At 38.3% G+C, this 24,108-nt stretch overlaps 1 protein-coding gene across 1 annotated transcript in view; it reads right to left on the bottom strand.

Moving 5' to 3' along the window:
• Nucleotides 1-19,860: 19,860 nt before the first annotated feature.
• LOC126235306 (adenylate cyclase type 3) overlaps nucleotides 19,861-24,108 on the bottom strand; it is a 628,591-nt gene continuing 624,343 nt past the window's right edge. Inside the window, exon 19 of the mRNA XM_049944030.1 lies at nucleotides 19,861-20,151. Within this exon, the coding sequence (XP_049799987.1) occupies nucleotides 19,861-20,151 (291 nt within the window). The remainder of the gene's footprint in view (nucleotides 20,152-24,108) is intronic.

Here is a 24,108-nt window from a genome sequence, read left to right as displayed (position 1 = left end):
TTTTGGGGGATCGCCGAATGACTGTTGAACAGATCGCCTCCAGAGTTGGCATTTCTGTGGGTTCTGTGCACACAATACTGTATGACGACCTTAAAATGCGAAAAGTGTCATCCTCGAATGCTGACGGACGACCACGTGGCTGCCTGTGTGGCATGTTGCCAAGCAATGTTGACGCGTAATGACAGCATGAATGGGACTTTCTTTTCATCGGTTGTGACAATAGATGAGATGTGGATGCCATTTTTCAATCCAGAAACAAAGCGCCAGTCAGCTCAATGGAAGCACACAGATTCACCGCCACGAAAAAAATTTCGGGTAACCGCCAGTGCTGAAAAAATGATGGTGTCCATGTTCTGGGACAGCGAGGGCATAATCCTTACCCATTGCATTCCAAAGGGCACTACAGTAACAGGTGCATCCTACGAAAATGTTTTGAAGAACAAATTCCTTCCTGCACTGCAACAAAAACATCCGGGAAGGGCTGTGCATGTGCTGTTTCACCAAGACAACGCACCCGCACATCGAGCTAATGTTACGCAACAGTTTATTCGTGATAACAACTTTGAAGTGATTCCTCATGCTCCCTACTCACCTGACCTGGCTCCTAGTGACTTTTGGCTTTTTCCAACAATGAAAGACACTCTCCGTGGCCACACATTCACCAGCCATGCTGCTATTGCCTCAGCGATTTTTCAGTGGTCAAAACAGACTCCTAAAGAAGCCTTCGCCGCTGCCATGGAATCATGGCGTCAGCGTTGTAAAAAATGTGTACGTATGCAGGGCGATTATGTCGAGAAGTAACGCCAGTTTTATCGATTTCGGGTGAGTAGTTAATTAGAAAAAAAATCGGAGGCCTTAGAACTTGAATGCACCTCGTATTTCAGCTTTTGTTTTGCTACCCTCAGTTTCAGTTCCTGTCTGTAAGTGACTGGACACTAACTTTGGTGCCACTAACACCCTTTTCATATAACCAGAATTTCATTGGGTTTTGTCAAAGATCATTTGACAATACTCTGCTATGATATTTATATTAAAGACTTCACACACCATTCTCTTGACAGCCCAAACACATTTCATTCACCATTTCTCTATGTTTAGTCCTATGCTTTGATTTACCCCTGTTATGTAATGGTCTCTGTTTCTTTAGAATTTCTTTACAGTGACAGTATATATGGAGGGTCCCTTCCATTATGAAATGTTCTTCTTGATACATATCTCTCTAATGTACAGTCAACTATTCTCTTAAATTTGAGTCATAATTCCTTTACATGCTTCTGTCCTGTGCTGAAAGTTTCAAATTCCTCAGCGACATATGACACTACTGCATTTCATCTAGTTCCTGAAATACATATTTTTCTATTTGTTTTGGTTGTTCTTTGTAATTTGGTAATCATTGTTACCACAACTGCATCACGATCACTCAGACCACTTTCAATCTGGACATCCTCAAAGACATCAGGTGTGTTTGTTGCCATTAAATCTAATGTATTTCCGTCATGAGCAGGGCTCTGAACTGTCTGTTCTAGGTAGATTTCAGAGAAGGCCTTTAGGAATGTTTTAAAATATGTCTTGATATGACCACCACAAAATTTTTTATAGTTTTTTGCCCATCCCTGATACTGTGTCTTGCTTGCTCAATCTCACATGCAGCTTCAGTTTCTGTCTCAGTGGATCTGAGTTTCTTGTCTACTGAGACAAATACACCACCTCTATTTCCCATTAGCTTAGCCTTTCAAAAAACGCATAAATTTCCTCCAAAAATCTCACTGCTATCAATTTCAATTTTCAACTAGCTTTCTGTACCTTGTATTACGTGAGCTTCACTGCTTTTCAAGAGTGATTCAAACCCTGGCACTTTGTTGTGAATGCTTCAACAGTTAACTACTAGGATTTTGATACTCTCACATGTAGGGGGTATTCTTTTGAACCTTGCTCTTTCATTGTCTGCACTGAATGGAGAGTCACCTAATCTAAAACACCATTATGTGCACCACACACACAGTCATCTACCTGGGTAGAAGCATCTGATGTGCTGTGCACACCTGACCCAGTTATGGGGACTCCACAGTTCTCAATGCTGTGAAGCAAGTGTGGGAAGTTGCAGCCTACTTTGTCATAGAACCTTTGATGTCTGTGGTTCAATCCTGTCACTTGACTTGGAACCATGGGCCATGATCTGTTTTGGGAACAATGTTGCAAATAATGAAATTTGATAAAACTCTGTGTACAAGGCTGGTCTTCTGAACATTCTCTACCAGTCACTGGAATGATCCAAGTATGACCTCAGAGCCCAGATGACAGGTTTCATTTGTTGCAATATGTGCCACAATCTGCAGTTGATTGCACCCTGTTCCCTCAATGGCTGCTGGAATAGCTTCTTCAACATATTGAATGAGGTGCCTGGGCATACACACTGAGTGGAGCTGATGTTCCTTCCTGTCCCTTGCTGCCATTTCTGTACGGAGTACCATTATTCACCACATGTTTGAACTGCTGATGATTCATAGATCCTGTCTGTGTTTGCCTCCTCTTGACACCGGACAAAACAGGTTTCCCAAAAACAGGTGAAATAAGTCCCAATGGCTCAGTTTTAGTTTCAGTGAACAGCACCACCTCAAACTTGTTGGTTATTGTTGGTTAGTCCCTCCCTGTCCCTATCTACCCTGTACAGGATGCTTAGATCTACCATTGACATGCCACTCACAGTCAAGAGGATGAATAGTGACAGACCCTATACTTCCTGCAGAGGAGAGAGAATCCACAGGGGAGGGTAGCACTTCAGATATCTTCAGTACCACAGGTAGGTGACTTTCGGGAGCTCTTCCACTACACTGGTTCACAGTAGCTGTTGACTGTTTGACAGTAGTCAGGGCAGTTTCCAGCTGCGTATGATTGTCAGCTAACTCATCCTGTGTTCGAGTACACCACTGGCAGTGGGGTTGCATTGTGGCTGCTGCAGTGTTTTACAGGGTAGTACACAAAGAACTTGAAACTAAGCCTGTTGGCTATCTTTTAATCTGTTGACCTAAAAAAATTACTGATTCCTTATAAGAACTGAAGCAAACACACAAAATGACATTTCTATTAAGGTAACATAAAAACTTGATAAAAATTACTAGTTTCCCAAAACTATTTCAGTTTAATTATAGTCACTAACAGGCTCAAAAATAGAATGAATTTATGATAAATATAGATAATATATTCTCCTCTTGGAAGGGTAAAACTAAATGTAACACAATTTGTTAGTACAATAGCTGCTGCAGCCATTAAATCAAAAACACTGTTTAAACACAATAAATTAGTTTATGCACAGGACAATGACAGCGTCTCAAAATTCTCAAAAACATACATGTATTTGATTTGATTTATTATTGGTCCTGTAGATCACACAATTTGTACAGAAAAGCACATCATGATACAGGAAAAATTATTGGTATACATTAAAATTCAGGTTGATCTGTTCTGTTGTAGTAACTGTGGGTCAAAAACGCTGATTTCATACCCAATCAGTTATCCACAACTCCACAACTGTTGTAACTTACAAAATTTCCAGAAATATATTTTTGTAAGTGTCCAAGAACCTGTTTCTCATGTAATCAGACAGTGAAATTAGAGAATGATCTTTTGAATGAGGATGTGCCAACTGCTCACAAAAATTTTAAGAGAGCATAAGTAGGTTTACGCTAAGCTTACAACTGATGATAACCATACAAGTTTACTATGGTACTCGCAAATGTTCAAAATTTAACAATATATCACAATTTAAATGAATATCGACTCAGTCAAAAAAATATTATGTAGAATATATGAATTTAGAATTTCAAATCAGCACATGGATCTGGCATACGATGTAAAATTCCGATGTCAGATTTTCCATATAAATAAACATGCAAATTGCATGGCTTTTGTACTTAGTGATTCTATTATAACTTCTATGTTGGTTTACCATTTATGTCAGGCAAAATCTTGAAAATGTACAGCACCAACAAGCATGTCCTCTACCTGGAACAGCTAAGAATGTAGTCTATATGTGTCTGAAGGTGTGAACCATTTTTCATGAGTGTGTTCATATTTTAACTGTTTGTGAATCTTATTTCTGTAGCAATGATGGGAAAGCAACCCATAATTATCCTTTATGACCATGAAAAACTACTACCTGAAAAGACTTTTTTACATATTCTCTTTACTGTTTAATTTAGGAACACAAGCTACATGAATGCAAACACAGTAATATTGTTTGCTATGCCGTAAGCTGTTCAAAAAGGATTGGTTGGCTGGTGGATTTAGGGAATGGGACCAAACAGGATGAGGAAGGAAATCGGGCATGCCCTTTCAAAAGAACCATCCCGGCATTTACCTGAAGCAATTTAGGGAAATCATGGAAAACCTAAATCAGGATGGCTGGGTGTGGGTTTGAACCATTGCACTCCTGAATGTGAGTCCAGTGTGCTAACTGCCGTGCCACCTCTCTCGGTTCAAGAAAGAAGTGAAAGTGGAAGTGGAATAAATATCACTAAAAATTATATAATAGGAAAATTCCAGCAGAATGTAAATACATTTAGGAGTAAATGAGACTGTTCACTGAGTAGAAAAAGGTGTTGAGTCATCGAGAGGCACACACAAGAAACAATGAAAACATTGCTAGGTTTTGGAAGAATTCTATTGATGAATCTAGAACCTTGACAGCAGACAGTGAAACGGATGCAGAGGAGCTGCCATGGCTATTGCAGCAGAATAGTACAGAACACTGTGATGGAGGATATGTATGAAGTGTGACATTGGCAGAGACACTGACCAAGGCACTTACCTGCTGGTGGCAGTACACCAGGTCTGGTGGTCCTAGAGCTGATCTCTACACCTGCAGATCAGGCCTTCACCTCAAGTAGTGTTCTGTTCCCATGAGCTTGGTTGTCAGTTGCTCATTCTGGTCAAGAGTTGTTTTGTCCTCCATGCTCATTCTCTACATAGTGTTCAGACTCAGTGCTCCTCTGTAGATCGACTCACACATTGAGATTTGTTCCCTCTTGAGTAGCTCAACTTCCTACCACGTAACTGACTCAATGTCAGCTAGCGTAGTTACGTTTGTGCTGACAGTGACTGCTCTGAGGTGATGTCACACCTACACCAATACTAAAGCAGCAACATCAGTCATTCTTAAACATGTGATGCTCTTGCTTTTTTCATAGTGTTAAACCATGGCCACCATGGACCCAGAATTTTTGCAGTTCTGGGAGGAGCAGTGGTGCCTCCTGCAGCAGCAACAAAAGCTGCAGCAGGAGCAGGTGCAGGAACTGCTCAAACAGAATGCGGAATTGCTCTTTACTCATGCCACACTGATAGCTAGCCAGTCATAAGCAGAGAAGGTGTCTCTCCTGATGCTTGCCCGCTGGCTTTGATCAGTTGACAGAAAGGGGGAGAATTATGCATGCCAGCTCTTGCTGCATTGCAAAGTAAGGCACATCATTGATCCTCTTGATAAGGATGCCTTGTTATTCTACAGCAGTATGGGATTATATGAGATAGTGCAGAATTTGCACCTCTCTATTGAGATTATATGAGATAGTACTGAATTTGCACCTCTTTACCAACACTGAGAAACTTAAATTTGGAGAACACAGTATTTTGATCTTAAAAACCATGTGGTGATGGCATGGTTAAAAACCCAATGCCGAGGTCCAAACTAGGTCATTGGTTATGTCCGATCTTCTTTTAGCCAAAATCCCTAAGATTTCTGAATCCAATGAACTTACATCAGTGGCAGTTGGCAGGTGGCAAAGTTAGACATGCAACTCCTGGTGCCCTGTGGGGTGAGCCAGATGGCCTTGTTTTGTGCTGCCCCAATGTGTGTTGATATTATTGACGATTTGCGTGCAGCAACATCACAACACTAGCCATATTTGCACTAATCAGGCTTGATGCATAAATCAAGGCTTCATTATCTCAGCTCATGATGATTTTCACATTCTTTGGTTACTCTCCTTCTGCAACTGTCTTCACTCAATGGGTAAGCCAGCAGTCCTGCTGCCCAACTGTCGTTTGGTGCATGTTTGACATGATTGCCCATATGTGGAGGCCATGTGTGGAGTCTGCCACAAAATTTGCCATTTGGCAACAGTTTGTGACAGTCAGGTAGCCGCGGGATGGTCATCAGGGGCCCCAGTGTTTACCTGTCTCCAAAACCAGACAAGAATCACCCCAGCATATTCTCCTGTCATTTGTAATGGATGGGTGACTGATGGAGTTTCAGGTAGACACAGGAGTGACAGTCAGCCTAATTAACATAGGTACACACAGACTCTTGGGCTGCCCTGTGTTGCAATGGCCACTACGTTAAGTTGTGCCATATAGTAAATGATTCATTCCTTTGAGGTGGCAATACTTAGTCTCAGAACACTAAAAGAATGTGGAGTGGGACTTACATTGTTAGTGGTAAATTCACAGCTGGAATGAAATATTTTTAGGTTAGATACCTTTTCTGTTTTTGGCTTCCAAATACTTGACAAATTACATTTACTGTCTCAGTCATCACCTTTCAAGATTTTGACTCCTTATTATGATTGTACAGTCAGCTATTTGAGAATACTTTTGAGACACGCATCTCCCATATGCCATTTTTTTTTGTCACCCCTGCTCCATCCCCTTCATGATGCGCAGTGAGGTCAAAGTCAAGCTGTAGTGTTGGCAGGGTCTCAGCACCATTTCTCCTATTTCGTTGTGTCAGTGGGCCCCTCTTTCAATGGTGATTCAGAAGTCAGATGACAGCGTGCGCCATTGCAAGGATTTTAAACAGTCAGTGCACAGTGTGTCACATATTCATATTCAGTTCCATGGCCAGAGGTGTTACTGTTGAAGTTGTCAGAGAACCAGTATTTCTCACGCATCAGCATGTGCAATGCATAATTGCAGTTGCCACTGGATGCCACTTCTCTGAGTTTCTTTGTGCTCAATACCTCCTCTGTGAATTATTAGTCACTTGCCTCTTGGAACTGCATCTCTGCCTGGAATTTATCAACAATCTTTAGAGCAGTTGATTTAGGACATTCCTCATTGCATAAACTAGTGCAATGATGTCTGTGTCACAGGCTGCATGCTAGAGGAGGTTTTATGAAATCTGGAGGCAGTTTTCCAGTGCCTGCAGGAGAATGGCCTTCATTAAAGAAAATAGAAAAATATGGTTCTTTTCCCCTGTACCATAGTGCATTTTTGGGCCATGTGCTCAGCAATGATGGCCTCATTCCTACAAGCAATCTGAGGGGGCTCCAGTCCATTTTAGGCAAGATTTCATATTATGCTAAGTTCATTTCCCAGGCCATGCACATGTGTCATCTTCTTACTTTCCAATGGGCATAAAATGTGTGTCAGCTGCAAGCTTTCAATGGGCTTTTTAGTCTCAGAAATGGTGTTTGTGCTCCACTCCCTGCCTGGCTGGCTTCTTTTACACCATGTATACCTTTAAACCTAGCCTGCGACATGGCGCGGATATGTGATTGGTGCAGTCCCCTCACACTCAAATCTGGATGGCACTGAGCACCCCATCACTTACACCCTTAAGATGATTTGTGCAGTGCAATGTTATCATTCACAGGTGAAAAAGGAGGCACTGTCTATGATTTTCAGAATTAAAACATTTTTCATTTTCTTATATGGGGCGATGTTCCTACTCATCACTGATCACAAGTTGCTACTTTCCTTATTTGGCTACTGATCTCAGGTACCATCTAGGACTGCTCACCAATTGTAGAGGTAGGCACTCTTTCTAAGTAATTACTGTTATGACTTTTATACCAGTTCAACACTCAGCATACAAATGCGGATGCTCTATCGTGATTGCTGACAAGACCAGATCCAGAGTTCGACAGACAGGAGGCTCCCGTTTCTGCCTTGGATGATGCCTTGGAGTAAACTCTGTTGGATTTCCCTTTGACAGCATAGCAGGTCATGGTTGCTATAGCCACCCACCCACTTTTCTGGAAAATTGTTTTGGCTGTCCAGGTAGTGGGTTGGATGCAGCATATGATTGAACCTGAGTTGTCCAGTAGGTCCTCATGCTTGCAAGTGAGGAACAAAGCTGTCAACTGTTAATCCCTCCAGCATTATGTCCTTGCATACTCCAGGTGCTGTATGCATCACACTGGGCTATGATTTGTATGAATGCTTTAGCAAGTTGTCATGTCTACTGGCTGGTATTCAATTGTAGTATTGAGCATCTCATGTGGGCTTGCACAGCCTGTGCACAAAACCAGGCTGCAACAGTGTGTCAGTTTTCTGTTTGGTCAAGCCAGAGCACCACTGGGACAGGGTGCTTGTTGACTTTGCAGTCCTTTTTGGGGAAGCATGTAGTTGTTGATGATTAATGCTTTGTCATGTTTCTCATACACCGTCAAGCTGTCTTTCGTGATATTGACAGCAATTGTTCATGCATTGTTGGTCATTTTTGCTATTGAGGGCTCCCCCTGGACCTTCATATCCAAAACTGATTGGCAATTTTTGTTGTAGGAATTTGAAGACTCTTGTGCTTATAATGGAATCCAGAATCTGACTGCCACCTCATTTCACCTGGCATCTAATTTTGATGTGGAGTGCTTTGTACATGCAGTCAGAACTCAAATGAAGAAGTCTGTGTCTGCACAATCCACTTTCAATTTTTCTGGCTACATACCAGATGATCCCAGTTAATGGATGTAGTCAGGCAGAAATTTTGCATGGGCACCAGCAGTGGGGTGTTTTGGATTTGTTGACCCCGAGTTGGATGCCATAGACATTGCCAATATGGTGGAGCATGTTGTGTTGGCAGCATCTGCGTCAGGGCCTTCAGTGGCCTTTCCAGTCTTGTGATAGAGATCATGGCACAAACTAGCCCATTTCTGGCCTATCTCACCTTTCGGGAGTGAAGGAATTAGTATCACCATCAGTGGACATTGAGAGGTATGCAGAGGAGTTGGCATGATTATCAGAGCAAGTGTAAGGTCTATTTGAAAAAAAAAGGGTCCAATAAGTAATGAAATGGAAACAACAGTGAAAATCCTATGATGCTTTGCACAGGTGTATTGGACAGGGTCTCTAGTATGCATGTCAATCACATCACTTTTCTCTTTTCGGTTCTGAGCACACAGTGAAGACTTAAGAATGCCAAGAATAATTGTGTCTCCCAAAGAATATGGGTGCCCACTACAAGTTTTTTGCCTGATTTCATGCAACCCCACTTACTTTACCTCTCATGTGTTTCCTTCTTCATGATAACTCAGTCGCAAGGACAATGAGGATGCTGCTGCAACATTTTTGATATGGAGTGTTTGATCACTCACCACACATTCTGGACTTGGCTCCCCCTGAAATTCATCTCTGCTCACATGAACTGCTGCCTATGAAGACAACATATTTGAGCAGACAACAAACTGCAGACCAGTGTAGAGAAGTGGCAGAAACTACAGGCAGCTGCCTTCTATGACAAGGCCTATGTAGAGGAGTAGCTGAAAGATGCAGCAAACTGTTGCAAGTAAAACAATTTTAATTTTCACTGTGGTTTTATTGTCACAACCTATCAGATCTTACTTTCTGAATTGCCCTTGTAGTAAAAAATGCTGTCATGGTGGGTGCATGCAAAGTGTGGCACAAGCAGAGCCACTGGCCCTAGTGCTTACCTGCTGGTGACAATAGGCCAGGCCTGGCAGTTATAATGCTGATTTCAACACCTGCAAACCAAGCCTTCATCTCACACAATTCTCTGTTCCCATAGTTGCTCACACTGGTTGTGTGTTGTGTTTTTCTCCATGCTCATTCTCTTCATGGTGTTCAGACTCTTTGCTTCCCAATAGAATGACTCACACATCAAGATTCATTCCCTTTTCTGGGGTTCAGCTCAGTGGTGTGTAGTCAACACACCATTGGCTAGTGTAGTTACGTTCATGCTAACAGTGACTTCTCCATTGCATTGTCACACCCATGCCATGAAACTACACAGTGGTCTCCATTATTCCTAATTTCTTTACTCACTATAAAATTTCTGTGAAATACAACTCCAGTCATTCAAATGCTATTAACATCTAATGATAATGGCCTGATAGTTATCATATCGCATAAGTAAAAACAATCTGGGTTTCATCACCACAATGTGTTGTAACAGCGACTGGAACAGTCGCGGGGTTGAAGTGACGGAAACGCGGCAGGACCTGTGGAGCGGCCTGCAAACAATAACATAACGGGGAGGACGGACACGACCAATGAAGGACCTTATGACAACAACAAGAATAGACAACAGAGTCAAGAAAACCAAACAAGACAACCACATCCACTTGAAAAGAAAACACAAAAGTAAATATGCTGTCTAATGCTAGGTGATGTGTCCTGAGACATATGCAAGGTTAGACTGGCAGGCTGAGCGACAGGCAGGCGCTTAAGTACTCGATCGGGGATGCCACTATTGGCTGCTGCAACCATGTGTTCCACTGTGGCACCCTCACTCTAAATGCGGGCCAGGAGGCACGCGCCGCCACAGCTCACGGCGCGATGGTGTAGAGACCTCTTTGGGTCTTCAATGTCCATGACGTCTGGCAGGGATTCAAATTCTGTGGCGTGCGGTACCAGACAATGCTTTAAGGTTAGTGACAAATCACAGAAACACATTCATGTCAGCAACAATTTTATTAAACTCTTGTACTGTAATTTATTAACAAATTAAATGACCTTTTGCACACACAAATGATTGATACATGCATTATTGACATCTCACTAGCCTTGCAAACATAACAAACAATACATATTCTATTTATTAGGTTTTCTCTTTTAGCTTAACCAATGCACAACTTCAGCAAGCATCAACCGAGAAGATAAAGTATACCTGTACACAATTACCATTCTAATGCCACCATTTATGACATCAATACATTGGGAATGGCACCACCAAGAAAAGATCATACAATCATTTCTGATGACTAAGTGTATTATACCACAAGTAACTTAAATATGCAACAAAAAGATTGATTATTCTAGAAATATTTATTCTCCAAACAAATTTTTTGTCCTGGAAATCATTTTCTATGCTATTTATATTTTGAATAGAATATGCTGACACAATGTCAAACTAACTGAAGTGAATGTATTCAGGAAACAATATCAATAGAATAATTTAGAAGAAGAATTTATATTAGAAAATCACATATTGTTCTGACAAGCAACTAAATACTATCACAACCATTTGAACAAATATCTTGAATGTTGTCTCAAGTATTTAAACCTTCTGCTACAGCAAGACTGACACTGAACACATCTGAATGTTTTAAATTTTATATAAAAACCTTTTGCAGTCTAGATGATCTACCACAACAGTAGCACTGAATTTAACATTTACTGTTAAAGATTAATATTTTTGCTCACAGAGAGATATTTCAATTCATTAACATCAGTTCACTACAGTGCCTTTTTTTATCTTTTCTTAGAGAAACTGTTGTTATTTTACTTACAACTTACAGGAAAACTATACACTGTGACTGCAATGAAAATCTAGAGTTACAGGAACATCAGAACTAATATACCAATCTCGTTTACACAGTATAAAGTTTCTTATAAATTATTATAGATCATTGTACACTTCATCATACTACTCTTCTAACTGAGCTACCTACAGGTCTATAGAATATATTCTCACACTGTACAAAAGTTTTAAAAACATATTTACTTTTTACATTTTTGTCATAAAATAATTTTAGGAAATATGATCACAGTGTTAAAAGTTTTTAGGTCATCCACAGTAAATTTCACACTGGAGACAAAGAAAGATTTAATAGCTCAAAGTAACTTTATTTATGCCCAGAATGTTTAAAATGTTTTATTTATATCATCATAGATGACTCTCAGATTCTCCTCATATTCTATTTGATCATTACTTTATTCACCTCTTTGCAGTAAACAAGTCAGTAAAAAGTTAATTGCAAGGAGTATTGCTCATAACTGTATCAAAGTATTCATAAAGATGTCTAGTAATGATATAATATAACAGCTAAATAATGATAATGCTGATTAAAATGTCTCATGATATTTTGTTGGTGTTATGTATGGGAACATTGTGGCTCCATATAATGTCTGTATGTTTCACCATTACTGTTTGACTTTTCCAGTCTTCTTCAGTTGTGATTATGTACTGGTACTTCTTCAGGTCATTTGCACTTGTTATTAACATTTTATAGCTGTTTTGGTATTTGATCCACATTGTCTGCTACATTATATTCAGATTCTGGATTCCTTATATTGTCTTCTTGTGTCATTCTTATGTTATAATAGTATTGTTAGTTCAGAATAAGAAGCAGCTGCCATTGGCCTTTCAAACATTGCATAGAGGTATGAAATGTACTACACAAATGACAGTTTTCCTTTCTGAGTAAATACACGTTTCTCAGAAAAACTTGAACATATGTAACTGCACATTGCTACAAATTTATTGAATACTAAAGATTTTAACTCAGAATTCAAGACAAGTTGAAAGAATTACTATGATATAGTAAAACCATTTAGCTATTGGAGTGATACATTTTTCTTGTTTACACCTTCAGTGAAGAACCAGTAGTTCATATATAATTTGTGTGTCTGGATAAATCAGGATAAAATCAGTGGGTAAGGTCATAATTTTATCAAACTCAAACTCAAATATATGCAGACAAAAAAGAATAAATAAAAATTAGTTGCCTGTGTTTCTTGTACGGCTAAAGCTATGTCTCAAGCACTTCCAATAACATGCAGATTTGAAGTATTTTGTTTGAAAAAGCTCATTAACACAATGAGTATACTGAAAAAATGTGGCCAAATTGTTCTATTCAGTGTGAACATCGGTGAAATAAAAAAGCAGAGGTTCTGTTTCCCATTTTCTGGAGCTGTGGACGCTTCTGAAATTTATCTTGTAATATGTCGTGTGATGAGGGCCTCCCATCGGGTAGACCGCTCGCCTGGTGCAATTCTTTTGATTTGACGCCACTTCAGCGACTTGCACGTCGATGGGGGTGGATTGATGATGATTAGTACATCACAACACCCAGTCCCTGAGCGGAGAAAATCCCCAACCCAGCCGGGAATCGAACCCGGGCCCTTAGGATTGACTGTCACGCTGACCACTCAGGTACCAGGGACATACTATCTTGAATTTATCAGATATGAATGTCTCATTATTATGAAAAAAAATTGTGATACTGGTCCAAGATACACAATAAATATTTGAAAAAAGTCATATGATCATGGAATGTGTTAGTGATAGGCCATTGTCAATGTGATTAAATAAATCCAATAACCCAAATGGAAAAGATTGCATAACTGGAGGAATCCAATGTAAAAGGAGTCAATAACTGATTTTCACCTGCTTACAAAGGTCCAAAACTTCCATTATTTGATTACATTGCGATTTGTCAATCTTAAACCAATCTTAGCCAATAATGAAGCACACAACCAGTAACAGAATATGTGGCTAGTAACTCTGCTGATGGCAACCAAAGTGAGAAATAAAACAAGGACTCCAATTGCTTACAAATTCTTGATAAGGCAGTTAGAAAATCTGCCTTACACTACTGATACATTATTTATTATAGACTTAACACAATCAACAATTCATTGACTGATGCTATGATGTGAACTGGGGTTTTTTGAGAACAACAAAAGGATCTGACCATCACGAGATCACACTACATTAGTGAACAACTTATCATGGTATGTTCTGCTATCCTCAGGTGATCAGTATAAGACTGAGAACAGTGACAAACAATAGGTTTCTAATTAAACTAATATGGCAAGAAATATTCTTGGTTTAAAATGATAACACTGATTGTGGTGCTTTAGGATTACATGATATGGAATTACCTAAATAGCTGTCATAACTGAAACTTCAAGTGCACTGAGGGTGCTTTATCACTGTTTTATAAAGTTCAGTGTGCACTGATATGTCTGCACAAGATACTACAGATTAACTTACTAAGTCACTGTGTTCCCATCATTACTAAAGTAAAATTGATTATCTTAGTAAACTTAGGGACTTTCTGTTACTTTCTGCTCAGGGAGCTAGAAACTGAAATACTAATTGATATTTTAGTGTCACCAGTTTCCATATACACAATATTTCTGGATCATAAACCATTAGACTGCAAGTGAGAAGGATGTTTCAATATAGTTTTTGGAGGTTATAGGTGAAATGTAAATTTCTGTGCTGATGTCTCCTACTATACAGAATGGAGATGGTACACCAAAGGAGGACAGCACATTTTGTATTATCACGAAGTAGGGAAGAGAGTGTCATTGATCTAGTTAGTGAGCTGGTATGGCAACAATTAAAACAAAGCCATTTTTCATTGCAGCAAGAGCTTTTACTGAAATTTCAATCACCAACTTTCTCCTCTGTGTGTCAAAATATTTTGCTGACTCCTGCCTACACAGGAAAAATTACCATTGAAATAAAATCAGATAAATCAGAGCTGACACTAAAAGATTTGGGTGTTTATCTTTCCCATGTGTTATTTGTCAGAGGAGCCGTTCAGCAATAGTCTGAAAATGGTTGTGTGAACTCTCTACCAAACCATTAAGCGTGAATTGCAGAGTAATCATGTAGACATACATGTAGACCTTTGATGAAACACCACCATGCTTCATGCTTCCCAAGATGAAAAAAACTAATAATGAGGTGGATTTCCTCTCTGCAGGGCATGCCACAGATAACATTGTGAGGTTTCTGATTCAATATTTGAGCATTTTAAGATTTACTTACAAATAATCCGTGAAAATTAATATCATAAGTAACCTGTAGCATCATAACAACCCATACATTGAACAACCAGTGAAGAAGTGATTTTAAGAAGACAAATAATAATAATAACTACAATAACAATAGAACAGATAACACGAATGAGAGACTGAGGAAGGGTTAGTACTAACGTAGAACTCTCACTGCCTGTAAAGGGTGTGTTCTTAAGTACTAGTAGTGATGGGAAAGAATTGCTGGAAATGTAGATTAGTGAACAAATCTTTGTAACAAGGTACAGAAATGTCTCAAGTTTGGCCTGTATAAACCTGGGAAGTAGGATATTGTCCAATTTTAGATGCTTCACATCCCTAAATTGTTGTGTAATTGTTAACAGATATTTGTGATATTTTTCATGTTAGGTATTCCTACATAAGTAATTTCCAGCATACTGGAAATCCATTTACCTAAATGTTTGTTATATATGACACCTCTCTGTACATCTGTGTCTCTGATTTTTCTGTTATTGGAGAACCAATTTCAACATATATGATTGATTGTGACAAATGAACAAGGAACTACTACCAGTATGTAAATTGCAGGACTTTACATGTAGAACTTAACACAAAATTGTTTTTAATTGTATGACACAACTCAAAACAAAGATATTGTTGTTTATCTATCTCTCCATTGTATTTTTACTATACTCTGTTATCATAATGTTACTATTTATATACCCTGCATTTCCATAGTCATTATGATAAACTCATTCTGTAACTTCACAGTGAGAACTGCCAAACATTTTAAAATAAATGTTACAAAATATATATATACAGTGAGATATTTAAGATGGTCACTATGTAAATATTCATAAAATGATAACTATAAAATCATTAAATTGTAACTTTTGTACGCTTTGTAGTATTCAATCAACAGTGAGAGTCCAATAACTTAAATTACAATGTTGGACTTCCTCTGCATTTTACATTGATTTTGATGTTGCTTTCGAAATGAGACAGAGTTCACTCTTGCAAGGCTACAATACTTTATGATCAAGTTTGTACAACAAATGCAAAGCTCATATTAAGATCTGGAAATGTTTAATTAATATCCAGACTGTGGTCTGTTTACAAGGTTTATTTCTCAGTTGGACAAAACTGAGCTACATTATTAAATGATTATTTCTGTGCTTGCTGGAGATGATCGCCACACAAACAAACTTGTTAACTGCTATCAAATATTGGAACATAGGGTAAGGACTGACTGTGAGTTCTAAAGCCTGGGTCATGGAAAATAAAAAGCTGTCAAACACAGGCAAGAAATCTGTTTACTTGTTTAAAAAGAATGTAATAATTACAATCCTCCAAGTACTTTCTCATTCACTGAAACTGAAACTTAAGCAGCTTCAGTACTGTTTTATCTTACCAATTTCAATAACTTTTATGTTATCCTCTTTTGTGCAATACTCTCACACAGCCTCATACAGGTTATTCAGGCTGTTAACCAGAATATTTCATAGTGGCCATTAAAATGGGAAATACTGAGAAATTCCATTCTCTAAACATGTAACAGCTTTTTGTATCTTCTCATCAGTATTTCTGTAAGTCAGACAAGGATACTGTAATGAAATAAAATAAAAAAGCCTTTTGACATAATAACTCATTTAGCTCCAGAGAGTCAACAATCACAAAACAAATGTGGCATACTTGACTGCAGACATTAAGCCTTGTGAAGCAACCATATCACTTTCAGTGAACGCTCACTTTCTCAGTAATTTTCACAGTTAAATTCTCTCTGGAATATCTGCTGAACAAACTGATGGCACACATGACATAATATGAGAGTGTTCATATTTATATCACATATATGATAATATTTACAATTAAAAATGAGATAAATGGAAGTATATAAATTGGAAAAGAATGTGGGGAAGGGCCAATGGAGAAAGTGAAAAGAGTGTTAATACAATTCAACACATGATGCCTATGTAGTACAATTTCAGTTTTGAAAGATGCATTTTTCTGTGATCTTTCTGTTCTGATATTATTATTATTACAGTTCACAGTCCACTTTTTCTTATGCAGCCTTTCATTCTTCATTAATCAATGACATATCATCTCAGCCAATAACTCTCCATCATTTAAATTGTTGTACTTCAGCTGCGACACATTTATCTGCTATCTGCTTTAGTTATACATTCAGCATTTTCTTTAGATTGATACAGCGAATATTTAACAGATGTTTGCTGTTGCTTGCTTGTCATTCACTATTCTAAGTGATCACCTGCAAAAAGTTGAATAAAGATATTTCAGTACAGAAAAATGCAGAGCTACATGGACCAGTCCTCATAAATGTTTATATTACTTTTGGAAACTGTCCATAGGCCTTGATTAAACTGCTTATCCTTTCAGATGTTGAATATAGTTTTTATTTTCTGTGTGTTGTTAAGAGTAGTATTCCAGGCAACATTAATAAATAGAAGTGAATATCAAATGCTCTTCCACCTGAATTACTTGTAGTTTAGGCCATCTTGCAGTACATGTATTGCTGTATTTTTAATGGACAATTTTTCTTGTTAGACATGTCACTTTTATTCATATCTGATTGGATTGTTTTTATTATTTCTCAGTCATTACAAAAAAATCAATTAAATCATTAGGATTACTATCATAAAGCAGACCATTTTTCAGTTCTTTGCAATCAGTGAACCTTTGCTGGGTAAAAATAAACATGTTCCTTGTTAAACATCTTGATAAAGCTCCACTTATCATTCTAGTGATATATTGTTTTCAGTTTAAATCTGTTTGGTCATCTTGTGGATTCCCTTGTTTAAATGCAGTGCATAAATAATCTATCAAACTCATTAAAATACTATGCAGTTAGCAACTCACACTCTCACCTTGGGAAGTTTCTGGTAATGTATACTGTAGCATGGACTGCCACAGCTTTTGACAGGTATTGTGTTCCAGTGAACAATGTGGATCAGTTGAAAGGATTTTGTTTATGTTCATTGTTAACCTGCAAAATTTTTTATATGTTAAAATTCCTTATACGGAAACTCTGATACCCAAAGACTAGCCATTTTCATACCACTTCAGTACTTTTTTTATTTATTTTTCAGATTTCTCATTCAAAAACTACTGATGACATCAGTAGTTCTCATCTTTGTTTATTCCTTCAATACATCAGATTTATTTCTTTAAGGTACTACATGTAGATCCTTTAAAAGCTATGCTGAAGTTGGTGTGTGTAGAATGAATAGTGATAAAACTTGACTGTTGAGGAGTGAGTGACCTGGTGCCTGTTGACATAGAAGTCTACAACCACTGAGGGACTGCTGGTGATCACTGTTTTAAAATACTGTTAACACGTATTGAAATCCCACTACTGTATATTTCATGTTTGTAAGTTGCTAGCATCAATGCATTTCTCACATGTAACCCTGAATGAATACTATTTATAAACTTAAGATGTGTAGCAAATAATTATTCTGTAGTAATTATAGTGTGCCAGAATGAGCCCTGCAGTAGATACACATTAAACCTATTGCTCTCAGCAAGTGACTTTCCCCTTTTGTTGTCACTGATGACCATGATGTTGAGTGCTCCACAAACCAACATCACCATCATCATCATCATCATCATCATCCCCTTCTGTTCTTCCCAGCATATATTGTTAGTTTGGATTTTTGCCACAAGTAAGGATTCTTCAGCTAAAGCGTGTCCTCCAGTCCCTCATTGCTACATTTTCTGCAATGAAAATTGGATAAGAACTTACACTGTAAATGACTGCAGTATATGCCAATACCCATACTCTTATCTATCTAGGAGCCTCAAGCAACCCAATTTTTAGTTAAGACATGGATGATTCATATAATTCTCGAAATATTCACATAGTAAAAATGAAATTAAAAACTTATACACCACTGTGGGTAGTGCAGCAATCAGAGCTGTTTTGTGTTACATCGTGATCCAATTCCTAATCAACATTCTTACGTATATGGGGGCTTATTTTAACATACTAAAAGTAAAATTGTCTTTTGGTTCTTGATTGAGTAGTGTAACATCATGATAAGGAACCATAAATGACGTAAACTTATATTTAATTTCCACTCTGTAGTAAGCGTGATGTAAGATCTGCTCTTATTCTAAAGAAAGTAAGCTAAGCATGATAGATGAAAAATCTGCTGTAGACAGAACATCCCATGTTACACAGTAAATGTATTAACTGTATGTAATCTGATCTATGTGTAAATACATTTTCGACACACAGTTTACCAGTCTCAAACAAAACACATACCCAATTAATTACCGGTACCAGTACTGTCCATAAATGTCTTTACAATGACAAATATATAATCTACAACAGATTTTCACAAAAGATGCTAAGCACTGTTTTAGATATTAGTAACAGGTAATGTCTTTTGATCACATGTTTCAGACATAGCATAAAATAGTACTGATTCATTGCTTTCAATAATTGCCAGTTATTGAATACACATGTTGTTCATCAAGTATGCTTAACTCTTATTATTATTTTTAACAGTTCATGTTTTCATAAATAAACAGCACAGATTTAAAAGCAATGTAAAAGTTTACTTATTATAAGTCACTATGGCATACAATAAGTAAAAATGAGCATATTTTAATGTGCCTTTGTTAAAGAAAGACTGAAAGTTAAATTTCTAAGAATCATCTATCTACAAAGAATTTGAAGGTACTGTAAAACTGCCTTGTACAAAAACACATTAGGCCCATGCTTAGAACAGCATTTTTGTTCTATAATTACAAACAGAGTACAACAAAATCCTCTAATACTATCAAAGTTGATTACTGAATTGCAAACGTAGTGTGGAGTTTTATGAATTTCGTTCCATGTCTTGTAATTTCATGGAACTCTCATATGACTAGTACAGCCTGGTTCACAATATTTAGCACCACTTATCCTCATTTGTGGCTGATTGTTGATCAATACCTAATATAAGAAATACTGATTTTACTCATATAATGCTGATTCATCTCAGTCATTCATAAGTACATTCATTTCACATTAAACATCACACATGAGTGTTCAACATAGTAAAAGATGTCAGCCATTTCCCTATGTGGTCCCTGTAGATTGTCTATGCTTCAGTTTGCCATTGTAGAGTGGCCTTACCTACAATCATCAGTAACAAGAGGAGATACATCAGCTGGCGATGCTCTATTGTGCAGGTCAGTCTGCTCTTGTGCCTGTTGACTGTCTTCAAGTGGTGGTTGTGCCTCTTCACTCTGAGGCTGTTCTTCTTCATTTTGAACTGTATTTGATGCTGTCACACCATCTTGTCCCTCTTTTCCAATCAGGTAGTATGTCATCAACTGACCTTTACCTTTCACAGAAACAAGGCCACGTTGTTCAAACACATAGCCAAAGTGCCTCAAGATTTCCATTGTTTCATCTGTTACCTGCAAAAAAATGCAATAATTAGTTATTAATATAACAGTATATTAAAGACAATATTATACTGGCCATCAGAGAAATAATGTTTTTATCTAATGTTCCATTTTAATTTTCATCTAAGATTATACGAGGGACTTACTGATTTACTATGGCATTTTTGAATGTTGCACTACACTTCAATGTGACACAGATACATGATTCTAGTTTCCACAAAATTCACTAAGTCTCTGTCAAAAGTTGTCAGAACTTTCTACCAGTCATTCAGTTCCTCAACAATAGAAATCTGCACCTTGATCAAGGAGCCACTAAAGAACAACTATGTGAATGTCCTCATTGTTGAAAAATCTCCTTCAGTCAGATGTTCTTTCAGCTTTCAGAAAAGGTGGAAATCGCTTGGTGCGACATATGGTCATCCAGATCAGCATCACCCCTTTCTGTGTGACCTTGGTCAACTTGTTGGCACCAATCTATTATGGCTGGACACAACATTGTGTACTGCCTACCTCCAGAATTTCACAGTATATCTATGAGAAAATTGGACAATTTGTACACAAGTACTGAACTGACCTGCTTGCCTCAGATTTGTAGTATGTTTCTAGTTGCAGCACACTGTGGTGTGCCTGTTATCCATACCACAACAGAACTGTGTCTGCAAGGAACCAGGGACATGTACTGTCTTCTGGCAATGTGCCACTCTTGTTATGCAATGGTCTTGCAGTGGGATGACATGTGTAACATACTTTCTGAAGTCCCTGCATACATGATGATAGTGAGATGTCATCTGATTGATTTCATTAATCACTTGTTACTTCAGTGACACAAAGTTCCCCACTGTAAACAACTGCATCATATAATCCTTACAATGAAGGTACTGGCAAAAAACTGAATTGCACATCTATAGCCGGCCAGTGTGGCCGAGCGGTTCTAGGCGCTACAGTCTGGAACCGCACGACCGCTACGGTCGCAGGTTCGAATCCTGCCTTGGGCATGGATGTGTGTGATGTCCTTAGGTTTAAGTAGTTCTAAGTTCTAGGGGACTCATGACCTGAGAAGTTAAGTCCCATAGTGCTCAGAGCCATTTTTTTGCACATCTATAAAAGACCTTCATCGTAAGTCAAAATATAAGATTTTTCAAGAGATTAGCAGATCAGAGTTGGATTGATGTGTGTAGAGAAACCAACAAAAATACAAAATTTTCTTTGTTCTCAATATTATTTAAATTGAATTTACAAAAGAGATTTGTAAAAGTACCTCCTATAGTAGCAATGTTTCACAAAAACAAATGGATAATAGCAGCTGTTATGAAGTCTTCCCAGACCCTCACATACCTCATGCCCATACAATAAAGAGTCATAATGAGCCATAGTTCTTAAGTTTCTTTGATAGGTACAAACTTATTTACAGTAGGGTGCTGAAGCTGCAAAATGAGTTATTTAATGACAAAATAATATACAGTGCAGAGAATAAATAAAAGCACTCTGATGGTATGAAACAGAAAACAGAGAGAAACAGACAAATGTGTAATAAAAAGCAGAATAGGGAGATGGATAAGGTAATAAGTAGTCCAATCAGCTGGCTTGGATGAAGTGGCAATCTGTGCTCTGAAATAGTGCACACACAGCATATAAGCTCTCTTAACTTTCCAGAATATCTTAAAACAGACATTAATTTTGCCTCTGCTAAAGAAAAGTAGTGCAGAAGACTTAGAAACTATAGGCCCATTTTCCTGCTGGTATCTTTCTCAATAATAATAATAATAATAATAGAATGAATCATGTAAGATGGATTAATGAATTACTTGAATAAATAGCACCTTTTAAGTGATTTCCAATTTTGGTTATAAAGTGGAAGAAGTATAAAATCAGTCGTAGAAGAATTCATAAAGTTGGAACATAATGCTCTTGACAAGGATGAGCATGTGAGCAATAAATTCTTAAAAATTTCTAAGCTTTTGATGAGGGCTATACCAGACAGATCACTGTCAAGGACACAGGCATAAAAGGGGTGCAAAAACTTAGTGGAAAAAGAAGAAATAAAAAAGAAAGACGCTTAAGAATTAAGTGGGAGAGTGACATGAATTCTTCTACCCTTTGTGTTCCTGTGTTCTGTATTTGAGAAAAGCCTTCCCATCACCCTGTGACTGTAAATGCTTGCTCTTGTCTCAGTGACACTTTGTCCAAGAAGTGACACAAAGAAAAGACTAACACTGAACAGGTGTCTTCCAATAACAGGTTTATGTGGCAACAGTGTGCTCATTACAGACAATTGCCACCTACACAGCTCACTCACATGGAGCTCTAGCTGTTACCTTGCTACAGTACTGTAGGTCAACGAGTGGGTGTTGAAGCAAATATGTTATTTGACTGAAAGCTTTCAACGTTTGCTCACTGAAGGCTAGGGTAGAATTCAACAGTGGAGAAAGCATGCAGGAAAGGTGGGGTAATTTACTTGTCCCTCCAATTAGCCCCTTTTATGGCTCCAAAGTTTCAGTTAGTACTGTCAGATTCATAAATAAAAAAAAGAACTCAGGAATAAGCTTTTGTGGCAGATTAATATTATTAGTGGCTGAGCCTCTATTTACCAAAGTTTAATCACCATGTAAATAAATGCATGATCTGCCAAAGGTCATGGACAGCACTATTTAAGCACTTAGTGTTGAAGACCACTGGAAGTAGACCTTTGTTACTGTTAAGTATTTTGTTGTTATTCTAGAGTGAATGAAACTCTGACACATGCTAAAGCACTGAAAGTTGTAAGCTCATTGCTGTGTTAAACTATTAAGCCATGTAACTCTTGTGCCAAATCTCAAGTCAGTTTCACTGTGCCTGCCATTTGTGTTGTTCATAATTGCGTATCGGACAGGTCATCAATATAGATCATTTAGGACATATTTTCCAATAAAGCATAATTTTTGTTAATTCTATTATAAGATTCTACATCTACATCTATATTCTGCATACCATTGTGAAGTGCTTGACCGAGGGTACTTCTCATTGACCCAGTTACTAGGGCATCTTTTCGTTCCATTCCCATATGGAGCATGAGAAAAATGACCATTAAATCCTCAGTGTGTGTGCTACAATTAATTTAATCTTGTCCTAATGAGTCCTACAGGAGCAATACATGACACTCTCCCACAGGTCAGACTAATCTGTGACCATTCAAGCTACCCTTCTCTGTATACACTTAATCCCCCCCTCCTCAGTCCTACGTGGTGCAGTTCCCATACATTTGAGCAATACTCTAGGATGGGTCACACAAGAGATGTGTAGACACCTTTGCAGACATTGAATTTCCTTAGTATTCTACCAATGAACTCCTGTCTACCACCTGCTTTACCTACAACAGAGCCTCTGTAGCTGTTCCATTTCACTTCCCTACAAAGAGTTACCTCTGAAAAGTGACTGACCCCACTCTGAAGGGTGTGGGGTGGGTGAGGAGGTCAAAGTCCACAGTTGAAATACTGTTAATCATTAAGCATGACTTTTATTGACTTCAACACATGGCATAGAGAGCCATACTTCTCTCTCCTTGTTGCCCCTGGCTGGTGCCTGTGAACAAGCATCGGCTTCTGCCCATAGCTGCTGAGGTGCACCCTGCATTGCTGAGGCCAGCGGCCTTTGGAGGCCAAAGTCGTTGATGCCAGTGGGACTATATGATGTGCTGTGATGGTGTTCTGCTCAGGGAATGGCCCCACAAGCAGTGGTGGTGTGTGGTGTCTGCTGTGTGCAGGGCTCAACCCGCTGCCCGCAGGTAGGAGTCAGACAGTGGATCCCATGGTTGCTGTTGGCAGTACTCAGTTGTCTCATTGCCTGATTTAGCTCTGGCATGGAGGTGGTGCTGCTGGTTTCCAGTGAGAGGAAGTAATCCATGCCTCAAAATCCGGAGTTATTTATATGCCTCTAGGAAATGTTTGTTTTACTGGAAGCTGACATCTAGTCTTCTTGCAAGAGACCTGTCCT

This window comes from Schistocerca nitens, chromosome 2 (assembly GCF_023898315.1).
Source record: "Schistocerca nitens isolate TAMUIC-IGC-003100 chromosome 2, iqSchNite1.1, whole genome shotgun sequence".
Taxonomy (NCBI): domain Eukaryota; kingdom Metazoa; phylum Arthropoda; class Insecta; order Orthoptera; family Acrididae; genus Schistocerca; species Schistocerca nitens.
Note: the sequence above shows the minus strand (reverse complement) of the source record. Positions and strands in the feature narration are given on the sequence as shown.